The sequence below is a fragment of the Typopeltis vanoorti genome, chromosome 9 (assembly GCF_054136105.1).
Source record: "Typopeltis vanoorti isolate ZY-2024b chromosome 9, IOZ_Tvanoo_1.0, whole genome shotgun sequence".
Lineage (NCBI taxonomy): Eukaryota > Metazoa > Arthropoda > Arachnida > Uropygi > Thelyphonidae > Typopeltis > Typopeltis vanoorti.
The window spans coordinates 32059479-32072744 of record NC_143557.1 but is presented as its reverse complement, the minus strand read 5'-3'; the positions used below and the strand labels follow the sequence as shown (position 1 = coordinate 32072744).

Here is a 13266-nt window from a genome sequence, read left to right as displayed (position 1 = left end):
CCTAAGCTGTTATTATTATTATTATTTTTTTTTTTTAAAAAAAAAACCTTTTATTTCTTTTTTTTTTTTTTTTTGGAGTAGGCGAGACCGCTTTATTTTTATGTCGCTTTTGGAGGCTACTCCCAAGGAATCCTATCGGGTATTAATTTAACAATGGAAGAATTATTGGAATTGGTGGATATAGTCCGAAAATCCCACTTTAAAGGGGTGATTCAAAATCATTTACAAATGAATTTTTTTTAAAACTCTCCATCATATTACAAGGTTACCTCAAAAGAATTGCTGTATTTTAAATGCAAATATTTAGGGGGAAAAAATTCAGCTAATGCCTTTTATTCTCTTATAGGGAGTAGGCTAGAACTTTTAACACTATCTTGTTGCTTTTGGAAGCTAAGTATAGCTGGAACCGAAGAAGAGACTGGCAAACAAGTGCTGTCATCTCATGGTTCCTACCTAACAGGATATGTTTTCTGAAAATGGCTCTCGTCTGAGAATATGACCTTCCACTTCTCAACAGTCCAATCTTTGTACACTTTTGCCCACTGGAGCCTCCTTTCTGCATAGCCTTCACCAACTGTTGTTTCTCTTTTGGTCTATGGGCAGTCCTTCCTGCTTCCAACAATCTTCGATGGCTGCCATGTCAAAAACATTAATCCCACCACCTGGCAGGTCTCTATTTAAGTCTACAGCAGACTTTGTGTGATTCATTTTGCTTTACCTAACTAGTAAATGATCTTGAATAAGTGTAGTTTTCTTTTTTGGCCCCACATGATCTGATCCTCTGTGAATTCAAGCTTTGGGTATTTCTCAAAGGAGTTCATCGGATCATTCTTATGAATTTCCAGCACTGAAAGACAGCATAACGCAGCAAATGCGCGACATCAGGCCCGACCAGGTGCGTTGTGGCGTTGAACACACTATGCAAAGAATACAGTTTGTGACATACCGGAAAGGGCAGCACAGCCAATGAATACATAATGGAAGTGAATAAAAATGGATTATTTATGCCTGTGTCGTTTTGTTTCCTTCTCACACACAGAAAACTTACTATATCTGCATTCGGTACATCACACAGCTCCACCTGGTGGTGTAATGCGAAAGTACAACTCTCCCCCCTCTCCGATATCGCTTTCACAAGATGCGCAACGTATTCCTGCAAAGTTTCGCAACATTTGGATCACTTCACAAAGTTTTAAACACGAATACTGTAATTTTGATAACCCTGTACAGCTGAAACAAAGCATCAAGTAGTATGATAACAAGCAAAATTGCTCTAATGCTACAAAAAACAAGGGAGATAGTTTTATATTTGGTTTCGTCTTCGCTAATACGCTCGTATTTACCAGTAATATACAGCAGTCTACGAACAAGCAAAACTATCATAACAAATGCACCCTTTCCATTGTTAATTTAGGTACGAGTACAAATATTTTCACTCTGGTTATTAACTGCTATATCCCGTTTATAGTTGTTGTTTTCTTTTAGTTTATTCAGTTAGTTATCCTGATGATGTGGAACAAAAGAATTTCACGAAACTAGTCGAGAAATGTTGGCTCTTTATATTAATATAAAAAATAGTTTATTATTCCGTGTGATACTTTATTTTTGTGGAATAATACCGGAACTCATAGTCCTAGCATTTATTGTTACTGTTCAATTATTTTATTTTCCTGCCATCTATTGTCGTGAGTTGTTAAAATGTTTCCCATAATGCATAACTAGTGCAGCCACGTCATTTTCGCTAAACGCCGGGAATACGTGTAGTAAGTTGGGTGGCACTTGAACCGGGCTGGAAAATGAACGTATTCCGGTTAGCCGGGGATTTATCACATCTCTTGGCTATCATCATACTTCTGGTAAAAATATGGAAAACAAGATCATGTGCAGGTAATAATCACATGATACCTTTTAAGATGTTTTTTTTTTCTAAACTCGAATGTAGCATGCCTTCCTATACCAATAACCCTTCTGAATGATATGCTCTTTACTGTAGTCTGTTAATGTGAAGTAATATTTTACCTAGAATACTTTCTTGGAGATGCAGTTTTGAATTCTCGTGGTGATGTTTTCCTTTCTTAAACATATATTTACTTTTTTTTTTTTTTTGCTGGATTCTGATAATTAAAGTTCTTTCTTTATTATTTTTTTTAAAGGAAATTATATGAGAACACCATCGTACCAGATTGCTTTCCTGATGTTTACTCTTTCATTCCAGTTGGGTTCAACACTGCTTAGAGGATTTTCGACCTGTTTGTTTATTTTACCATCCCCCTACTTTTAATTTGCAACTTTTACATTAAACATTTTCTAGCAGATGAAAATTTGTCATGTTAAGAATTAACAAACTTGTTACCTGAGACAGGTAATTGTTTTGAATTGGTATTTAAAAATACATGTTTGTTCATGTTTAAATGAACAAACATGGATTTTTAATTGCCTTTAATTTTAAAATCATGGATTCTGTAATTGCCTTTAAGGAATTCATGAAATTGAATGAGGTCTATTAAAAAAAAAATGGTATCCAAATATGATGCCATGAGGCAAGGATATCCCATCATTTTATATAAAAACGTTTGCCCAAATTTCCTTGAATATTTTCATGAAAAAATATCAGAACATATATAATACAAATCTATGAAAACTTGCACATCTGATTCAGTATATTAGTTCAGTTTCATAAGTAAGCCCAGGGTTAGATGATCCAGAACATTTCTTGAAAGACCAAGCATGGTCTCTTTCCCAGTCATTTCAGGCCATCAATTTAATTTACCATATGAAATCCTGTTATTTGAACTGAGTCTTGTTTGTTAGAAATTGAACTGTCCACTCTCAGTAAAGTTGGTTAACTTGTTGAATGTACAATTTTCAGACATACATTAACTAACAGAAATGCAGTGGTAAAACATAGATCTGAAGACGGAAAAAGATAATGAATACCAGAACACATTTTGCATGATAAACAAAACATATGAGGTTAATAACATTTTAGGAGAGAGAGGTGGGGGGGGATAAGTAATATTTCAGATTCAGTATGCTTACAGGATTCATTTCCTGCTGATAAAATCTATGTCAGCAAAGAAATTACTTTGGTGGAAAGTGTAAGAAATGTAAAAATCTCAAATATTAAATAAAAATCAAAAAATTCAGAACCAAGAAACTTAACATTTTGATACAATAATGCAGTGGCTGTTTATATATCATGCAACATCTATTTCTGTTGTTCAAAACATGAAATATAAATGCTTGAAAGCTATCAGTTTAAGAAATTTTTCATTCCTTTTTTTTTTTTTTTGGCTATCAGAATAAGTACCAAAATGCAGTGGCCAAATTGACGAAACACTTGAGGGGTAGTTGCAATGAAGTGAGCAACACAGATTTATCATTCCTCAAGTAAAGCCATAATATTTAATGTATTGTCAGAGTGTTGTGAATACATAATATTTAATGTTTTACCAGCCATTGTGAGAGTCCAGAAGTTCAGTAAAAATTCCTTGACAATTATTCATATTGTTTAGATGAGAATACTATCCAGTAGGTGTTATTTGTGCATAATACTCTAGGATATTATGCACAAATTTGGTCATTCAGTTTTCATAGTGATGGGGAAATTAGAGCCGAAGATGAATAGCTAAGGCAATATCAGGATACTACAAATATCGATTATGATGAGAGGTTTGCAGGATATAGATGAAGTTTATGTGGTTGAAGATGACATGATACTTTTAGGTCATATAGATTAGTTGGAGATTTTTGCCAGATTAATATAAAATGGATTATTTATAGCATGAGGAGATACAAGGAAAGACGACAGGCTGTTCCTGGAAATGTTATACAAGTTGAGTAAAGCAGTGAGGAATGCATTTACTGTACGGTGAGTGGGAGATGAGTAGAATATATTGTCGGTGTGTCGGAATGTAGAAAATGTGAATGAGTTCAATATACATGACAGATGCTAGTGGATATTTCTCCCTTGACTGATATCTGTTCCATGGTGGTTGGTTACTAATATACCTATTTCAGAATTTCATTAGCACAGCTTCAGTAAGATTTATTTTCATTTATATGAAAATAGGTTAGTGTACAGTTTCTTTTTGTTTCATTTAAGGAAATTGTTCCACCAATTTCTTTTTTTTTGATAATATAGATTGTTTCTAAAATATGAGAATCTTTAGAGATTAAGTGTATACAAAACATGAGATCAGAAAGTAGGAATTGGATGGAAAGACATATCATTGAGGAGGAGGAAAAACTTGGTATTACAGATTTCATTAATTATACTTCAGAGACAAGATCTTCAATTTATAACTGTTGATCTTTGACTATTTCCAGAAAATCGAGCCTGGTGTAAGCAGAGAAAAATTGATATTGTCAAAAATTTCAGCATCATTATAGACGATGTGCATCTGATTATTACTCTTAAGAGATTAAAGTGCTTCTTTTTTAACTATTGAATAGATTTTTAATTGTTACATCTCTCTCTCTCTCTCTCTCTCCTACATGCAAGCCCTTGGATTGTAAAGATTATTATTACAGGCGACTCCAGGGAGTCCTTAGACTCATCGAGGGAGGTCCTAAACATCATGTCCACACAACTATACGACATTCTCACAGTATCTATCATACCTTGCCTTGAACTCGCTCACCGTCATAGCACCCACAACAGACTCTGGCAGCTTATTCCACTCATTTACCACTCTGAAAGTAAAGAACCCAGCTCTAACACCCCTGCTAACCACGCTCTTGCCCAGCTTCCATAGGTGTCTCCTAGTTCTCCTACCACCAGTCCTGATCTCAAAAATATCCTCTGAATTAATCCTATAGAAACCCTTTAGCAATTTGAATGTCTCAATCATATCTCCCCTTTTCTGCCTATCAACTAATTTCTGCAACCGACAAATCTTCAACCTGTACTCATATGGTTCATTCCATAGACCCGCTATCATCTTAGTCACTTGTCTCTGGATCCTCTCCACCTCCTCCCCATCAAAAAGGAACCTAGGTGACCAAATCTGGGCACAGTAGTCGAGATGAGGTCTTATCAAGGCTCGGTTCAGAGGTACAATAACTTGCTTGTCTCTGCTCATCAAGGTATTTTTCAACAACCAAGTGAGTTGATGAGCTGATTTAGCTACTTTTTGCAATGTGCCCGCTAAACTTCATCTCCCTATCCACCAACACTCCCAAGTCCCTGGCCTGATCAATCTCCTGGAGTACAGTTCCACCAATGTGGTATACTGCTCCTAATCTTTTCACACCAAAATGCATAACCTTACATTTTGTCACATTAAATTGACATCCATTCTCCTTAGCCCAGAACTCCAATCTATCAGTCATCCTGCAAGATTTTGACATCTAATGCATTCACTATCACCCTACCCAACTTTGCATCATCAGCAAACAAATGAACTGTTCCTCATAGATCCTTCCCTATATCGTTAATGAACAAATTAAACAGCAGTGGTCCAAGAACAGAACCCTGCGGCACACCACTAGTCACAGGCCATCTTTTGGACTCTACTCCTGAATAAGCTACTATCTCTCCATCAACCACCCACCTATCCATCTCACCAACCCTGTATCCATTCCCATATTTTGTAGTTTTGTAGTTTACGGATTAGAATTCCATGTGGTATCCTGTCAAATGCCTTTGCCAGGTCCAGCAATATCACTGTAAACCCATTACCCTTACCCAGTTCAGCTGTCACCTTGTTATAAAACTTGAGCAAGTTACTGAGGCATGATCTACCCTTCACAAAGCCATGCCCTCCACCGTACTGTATCTCATTTTCATCAATCCATTCCTGTATTTTCCCTTGACTACTTTCTCCAAAACCTTGACAACGACTTCTGATATGCTGATTGGTCGGTAATTTGCAACATTAGTCTTGGATCCTCCTTTATGCAGTGAAACCATTTTCCCCTCTTTCCACACCTTCGGGACTAAACCAGACCCGAGATTCAGATTAAACAACATGGTCAAGGGCACTGATATTCCTTAGCCGCTTCACGCAAGACCCGTGCCGGTATACCATCCAATCCCACAGATGTATTCACATTAAGGTTTTGTAATAGATAGACTATTCACCTCCACTTCATTCATCACAATTCCCGTATAAACTAATGGTTCCTTCATTTTTTCAGTGTCACCACCTGGATGATATACTTTTGCAAAGTGCTCGCTCAGTAACTCCACTATATTGACTGATTCATTGACCTCCTTACTATTGTCATTCCTTAAAATCATTTTGTCGTGTACAGTTTTTTCTTGCTTGCAGCATGTTGAAAGAACTGTTTGGGATTCTCTTTAACTTGCATAGCTAGTTTCCTTTCATAATCAGCTTTTGCTTTTTTTTACCACACTTGTTACCCTTCTGGCCTGCACTTTATACTGTTCGTGTGCCTGCAGGTCACCCCTTTCTTTAAATTCCCTCCACAGTTGTTTCTTTTTTTGCAGCTCAAGCTTAATGATGTTATTCATCCATTTAACCCCTACTTGTTTTACTATTCGGACCCTAGGTATACAATCAGCCATAACCTCCTGTAAATGCTCCTGGACCACTTCCCATGCTCTATCGACATCCAGCCCTTGCAGTTGTACATGCCATGGCACTGATCCAAGCAATCTCCTAAGCTTGTCATACTTGCCAGCACGGTAATTCCACATATACCCTGTCTTAATCGAAAATTCCACACCTTTAGCCACCTCCCAGGTCAAGACCTTATGATCACTCTCACCAATAGGTAACGTGGTCATATTCATTACAGTCAAATTCTGAGATGCTATTACCAGGTCAAGCACTCTCACACCCCTAGTATTTTCAATTAAATGCTGTCTCAGATAGTTATCTCTTAATAATTGAATAAAATCCATTTCCTTCCTCACATGTGGCCTCTCCTCCTTCCAATCAATGTTACCATAGTTGAAATCCCCCATAATAATTACCCTCCTTCCACTCATTTCATCAATTTGTTTATGCATACTGTCTCCACCATCTATTCCATCACCTAGTCTATAGCAGCACCCAACTGTATATTTTATTCTGCCAGTCTCAATCTCAAACCAAATAGCCTCAAATGAGCTCTTTTCAACTATCCTGCGATACAACTTCAATTCTCCTTGACCGCAGTTCATCAGCTATCATCAATAACACCCCTCCCCCATTTTATTCTCTCTGTCCCTCCTAAACACACTATAACCTACACATTCTATCACACTAACTATACCATCTTCCGTCAGCCATGTTTCACTAATGGTAATAACCCGTGGCCAGGAAGAGCCGATGAAGGCCAATAAGTCTTCCTTCTTGTTCCTAATACTCCTGGTATTAGTATACATGAAATGCAGTGATCCCTTTGTCCCACCCCTATCTTGATGCGTTATTCTAAATATCCCATTCCCATTTTTTGTTCTTAGTGCTGGCTCGGATACATTCTTACACTCAACTCTCTCACTGATGTCTGCATATCCATTTCCCCCCCCCCCCTCCTTGGTAGTTCTTGTTTCCCTGGTTCTGCACATCCATTTTCACTTCATTCAGCAAATTCAATTCAAATGCAGGCCATCCATCTTGTATAAATCCTTTTGCCCATCAAACTCATTCCACACCGTCTGCATAACCTGCGCAAGATGCCACAAACTATTCCAGAGAAATTAAAGAAATATATATGATTAAAGGATGCCTACATAGAACAGTATTTTTAATTAATCTTTAATAAAACTCAGTTTTCTGCGTGAAGGAGAGAGGATGCGAGATAATAAGAACTTATTAAATATTATTGATAATCAGCCAAACTTAGGACATTTTATTGAAACATAGGCATAAATGTCTCGTGGTCTGGCACTTTCGTTAAGTCAGTGAGCTAATTTCACTAGAATTTGTGAATGATGACAAATCAAACAAGTCATTAGTATCTACAATTGCAAGTAATCAGCAAATTAGTTGAGCCACTACAGCAGTTGAATGAATTTGGCAAATTCGTCTGGTTAACTTTCCAAATTGCCATTTTAGGATTTGATTTTGATAAAGGATCAGAAAAATTTTGACAACATAGTAAACTGAACTTGAAGTATGTGATAGGTATGTTAAGATACCAAGTTATTTTAAATATAAACCTGGTTTTTTTACTCCATTTTCCAAGTAAGCAAACAGACAAGTCAGTCAAGTTTGCACCTGTAAATGTTGCAAGTCTAGCTGACCCTGACGTAGTGCAAGTCCAAGGCAACTCGTGGAAAAGGTAGAATAAACTCTGATCAGTATGCTTAATATTTACCCTTAACGCAAAGCACATTTCCTGGAGGAGATGTATGATGCTATGTATTAAAGGCAAGGGGCCACTACCCAGACCGGTTTTGACCTTGATTGAGGTCTCATCAGTGGGAGACAGGCTAAGAAATACTAAGTTTTTAAGTAATACAGAGCGTATTTATATTTTACCAACACAAGTTACCATAAGGTGCTTTGACCTTATTAAATAAAAATCTCAGAATGAGAGATAGATGTAGAAAGTTTTTTACTTGGGTATAATATATGTTAAAGATACCAAGTTATTTTAAATATAAACTTGGTTTTTTAATTCCATTTCCCAAGTAAGCAAACAGACAAGTCAGTCAAGTTTGCGCCTGCAAGTGTTGCAAGTCTAGCTGACCCTGTATGTAGTGCAAATCCAAGGCAACTCGTGGTAAAGGTAGAATAAGCTCTGATCACTATTCTTAATATTTACCCTTAATGCAAAGCACATCTCCTGGAGATGTATGATGCTATGTATTAAAGGCAAGGGGCCACTACCCAGTGGCCCCTTGCTTTTATAATATATATGTGATAGGTAGTTAACACTTTTAATTTTTATGTAAGAGTTATTTATTTTTTGCACTTTAGAAAAGTTACATTGTACACAGTCTTGCACTTCAGTGGTCCTAAATGCTAAACAGGCATGGGCAACCTTTCCTAGTTCGGGGACCAAATTATCATTCTGTCTCCAAGTCAAGGGCTGGACCAAATTATTAAATAAAATAAATTAATACTAAATGAATTAAAACAAGTTGCTACTTCATATTTCATTTATTTATAATACAATGCTTTAGTATAAAGCTCTACATAAATTTTATATAATGAACAACATAACAATTTAATATGAAGATTGGCCTTGTACTTCAACTACGAGACTATCAATATTGACGTTAATATTACTTAAGGATAATCGCATAGAATTTTTGAGGTTTTCATCAGTTATTCTTGTCCGAATTTTTGATTTATTGTATTTCATTCTCGAAAAAAACTGTTCACACATATATGTGCTGCCGAAAAGAGAATTTTTCTTGAAAAGGCGCGTAAATTTTTATATTTTTCCTGCACCAAATAAAATTTATAAAAATCCGTCAAAGCATTGTTATTAAATTGTGATTTTAGCACTAAATCCGCCTGAATCTTAATAAATTCCATCTGTAAGTTTTCTGGCATATTATTTACATCAGCATCCATCGGATGAGCAAATATAGCGAATGTGGAGTCTTTGTTTTTGAAGTCGGCAAACCTTGTATCAAATTGCTCTATTAGTGCCTTCAGTTCATCTCCATAACAATTATAAGGGATATTTTTATAAGTTGCTAGAGTAGGAAAATGATAACAATTTTTAGCTCTTATCTGATTTTCCAACAATCTTAGTTTATTACAAAAAGCTTTGACATATCCATGCAGTTCATGAACCAATTGTCTTTGTTTATGCAAGTTCGTTTAGGTATCCGGTGACATCTACAAGGAATGCTAAATCACACACACCCACTCATCTTTTACTTGATTAATTGTGTTTCCTTTTATATCCATAAAATCTGCAATGTCTTGTCTCAGATCATAAAATCGTTTTAAAATTTTACCTTTACTCAATCACCTCACTTCACAATAATAAGACACATCTTCATAATCCAAAAATAGGTCTGCGAAATACTCCTTAAATTTGCGGCGATTAAGTGCACGTGACTTAATAAAGTTAATACTGGCTACTACAACTTCCATAACATTTGTGAATTTAATCGATTTTGCACACAGATTTTGTTGGTGGATAATGCAGTGAAAATTCGTTAAAATTTCCAGATGGATCTGTAGTTCTTTGCTCTTTCATGAACTATTCCAAGAAATCCCTTTTGTGCACCAACCATTGCAGCGGCTCCATCAGTGCATATGCTAGATAGTGAACTCCATTTAAGCCCAAATCTCTCGAAGACTGTGTTGACTGTTTCAAATATATCTTCACCGTTAGTTGTTCCTTTTAACAGCCGAAGTGCCAATAATTCTTCTGTGATGTTGAAATTCACATCAACTCCGCGAATAAATATTGTTAGTAGTTGTGCTGTATCGGAGGCATCGGTGCTGTCATCCAAAGCAATTGAAAATGCTTCCAATCTAGCAATCTTCTCTTTTAAACTTTTTTTGATATCATCAGCCATAATTTCTATCCGTCGGACAAAAGTACGTCTCGACAAACGAATATTCTCGAAGTCTTTTTTTCTTTTCAGGACATATTATACTTGCAACATCCAGCAGACATTCTTTGATAAATTTTCCTTCACCAAATGACTTAGAATGCTTAGCGATTTTTTTGCTTACCACAAAGCTGCCTTTGACAATGCTGTGGTGCTGCGTTCTTTGCTTGTTGAACATTTGCTGCTGGGTATCCAAGTTCTTCTTCAACTTCTGTATTTCATCTTTTCGTAGTTGTCCATCAATTTTTGGGTGATCCGCATGTCTCGAAGTAAAGTGTCTCTTTAAGTTGTATTCTTTGTTGATGGATACGTTGCATAGCAAACATACAGGCAAACCTTTATTCAGAATAAAATAATAATTCTCCGTCCAGTTGTCTTGAAATTGATGATTCTCTGCATCTACTTTTCTTTTTTTTGCAATAACCTGACATTGTCTCAAATTTATAAGCGATATTCAGAACTGTCAAACAAAACTGTCTTCTACTCCGCAGGCACTGAACAGAACACAACATCAACACAGGCACCGAACAGAGCATAACATCAATGCAGGCATTGAACTAAGCACAACACCAATGCAAGTACCGAACTGACACGTTCACACACGCTGCTAGTCAAAGTGAGAAAGAGACCTTGGTTGGAGAAAACAGTGTGTTTTGTGCAAGTCATGTGACGTCAGCTTAATGTGAGTTAGTAGAACACACCATGTTTTCTCCCACCATGAATCAGACAAACTTCGCTGAAATAGATTAGGGCCGGATCAAAAGAAGTAGAGGACTGGATCTGGGCCGGGGGTTGCCCATGTGTGTGCTAAACCTTGCATTTATCTGTGTGTCATCAGCAGCACTCTTTATAATTGTTTCCAGCTATGCATTATCAAACAGAATATCCCTTTTCATTGTGCATGAAATATTGTTCACAAGTATTTTGAACAGTAGTGGTTCAAAAACAACCTCTAGCATTTCACTTGGTTGCGTTGCTTTTCTGAAATGTTCCTTCCCCATATGCAACTTGCATGTATCTTTAGGATCAATCTCTTGTCCATCTTGCTAATCTCCTTCAGTTTGCCATATGGCAGTCTGTCACATGCCTTTGTGAAGTCTAACGATAACACCATATTGGTGTCCTTTATACAGCACATTTGTCACCTTTTGTATTAAATGAGTTGATTGCTGAAGCAAGATCCACCTTTTGTCTTTTACAAATCCATTCTGGTTTTAATGACAATCTTGTATTCTAGTTCTAACCTATCTCATATCTTAGATCTGTCTGTATGTGTGTACAGTTGTTTATAAATGCAAACCTGTCTTAGCTTGTTTAGTGGCACTATTAGGTTTATGAACATGTACTATACTCCTCAGTTGGTCATTTCCTGCTTTGTAGTTTAGCATGTAACCTTTTCTGAATGGAACATTCATAAACCTAGTCACTTTCCAATGAGTACTGCATGATCACTGTCACCATTTGGAGGCAGAATAGTTACATCTTTAACTTAAATGCCCTCTGACACTAGAATGAAATCTAACACTCTTCGACCTACAGTTCCTTCTGTCACTTGCTACCTGAAGTTGTCCTGCAGCAGCTCAATAAATGCACTTTCATTGCATTCATTGCACCTATCGCACAGCTAATCCTGAATCCAGTTGACCAATCTGCACTATTACTAATAACCCTTCCCAGCTTCGCATCATCTGCAAACAACTGAATATCCCCTTGCAATCCACGGACAATATCATTGGTAAAGGTTAAACAATATAGGTCCCAGTACTGAGCCCTGTGGAACCCCACTTGTAACCTTCTGCCTCTTTGATATTACTCCACCATACACAACTCTCTGATACCTATTGGACAGCTAATCCTGAATCCAGTTGACCAATCTGACATCCAGACCCATGTGCTGCAACTTGAATATCAGCTTGTCATGTGGCACCCTGTCAAATGCCTTTGCTAAGTCTAGGAAAATGGCAGTATATGCCTTTCCCTTTTTCTTAATTCATTTTTATCATATCGAGATAAAATACTTATTTTTACTTATTATAAACCTATTTATTTATATTTTCTTTTTAATAATATATTTTGGGACAGATTTGTCCAGATGGTGATGTACTGTAATTTCTGGATTTACACATTTTTGTCAGCCAGGTGGAAGAATTAATAACATATCTATCAGCTTATAAAAATATCTTGAGCACTGACTTATTAGGGCTGATAGTCTGATGTGAAGAATAAAACATGGAAGACATATATAATGAAATTACTTGAATTTGGCAGCGACATTTATAAGCTACTAGGAGACAAAAAATGATTTCCAGCACAGCTCCGTGCCATTTGAAAGTACTAGGTGTTTCAATTAATACACATTGAAAAAAAAAAAAAAAAAAAAAAGAAAGAAAGAATGCCAGTCATATGATCTTATGCAATAATGTTTATGTCTAGTTATTTTTCTAGCCTTAACAGTGGTTACTTGGCATCTTGATGGGTTCGAACTGGACGAACACAAACTTGAAATCGTTGAAAACTTAAAAACTTCCCTGCTTCACTTTTAGCTCTGATTCACCATTCCAAAGTCTGAGTAAGGATGGAATAAAATATCATAAAATGCCTTAAGGAAATGCTCATTAAATATGACAGCTATATCTCCCATAGTGACTGCTATTTCTATATACTTTTTTATGATAGCTGTACTTTTTTTCTCCTCCTTCCTAGTGGCCATGTCCTGGAAAGTTTTTTTTTTCTTAACCTAATTGGCTGGGGGCATCATATTGCACTTTGGTTCCTTACATACATGTCAC

General features: G+C 36.5%; 1 protein-coding gene across 1 annotated transcript in view; it reads left to right on the top strand.

The window, feature by feature from the left end:
- The first annotated feature begins 1745 nt into the window (after positions 1–1745).
- LOC150102956 (ER lumen protein-retaining receptor 2-like) overlaps positions 1746–13266 on the top strand; it is an 80878-nt gene continuing 69357 nt past the window's right edge. Inside the window, exon 1 of the mRNA XM_090398521.1 lies at positions 1746–1887. Within this exon, the coding sequence (XP_090254647.1) occupies positions 1797–1887 (91 nt within the window). The 5' untranslated portion in view covers positions 1746–1796. The remainder of the gene's footprint in view (positions 1888–13266) is intronic.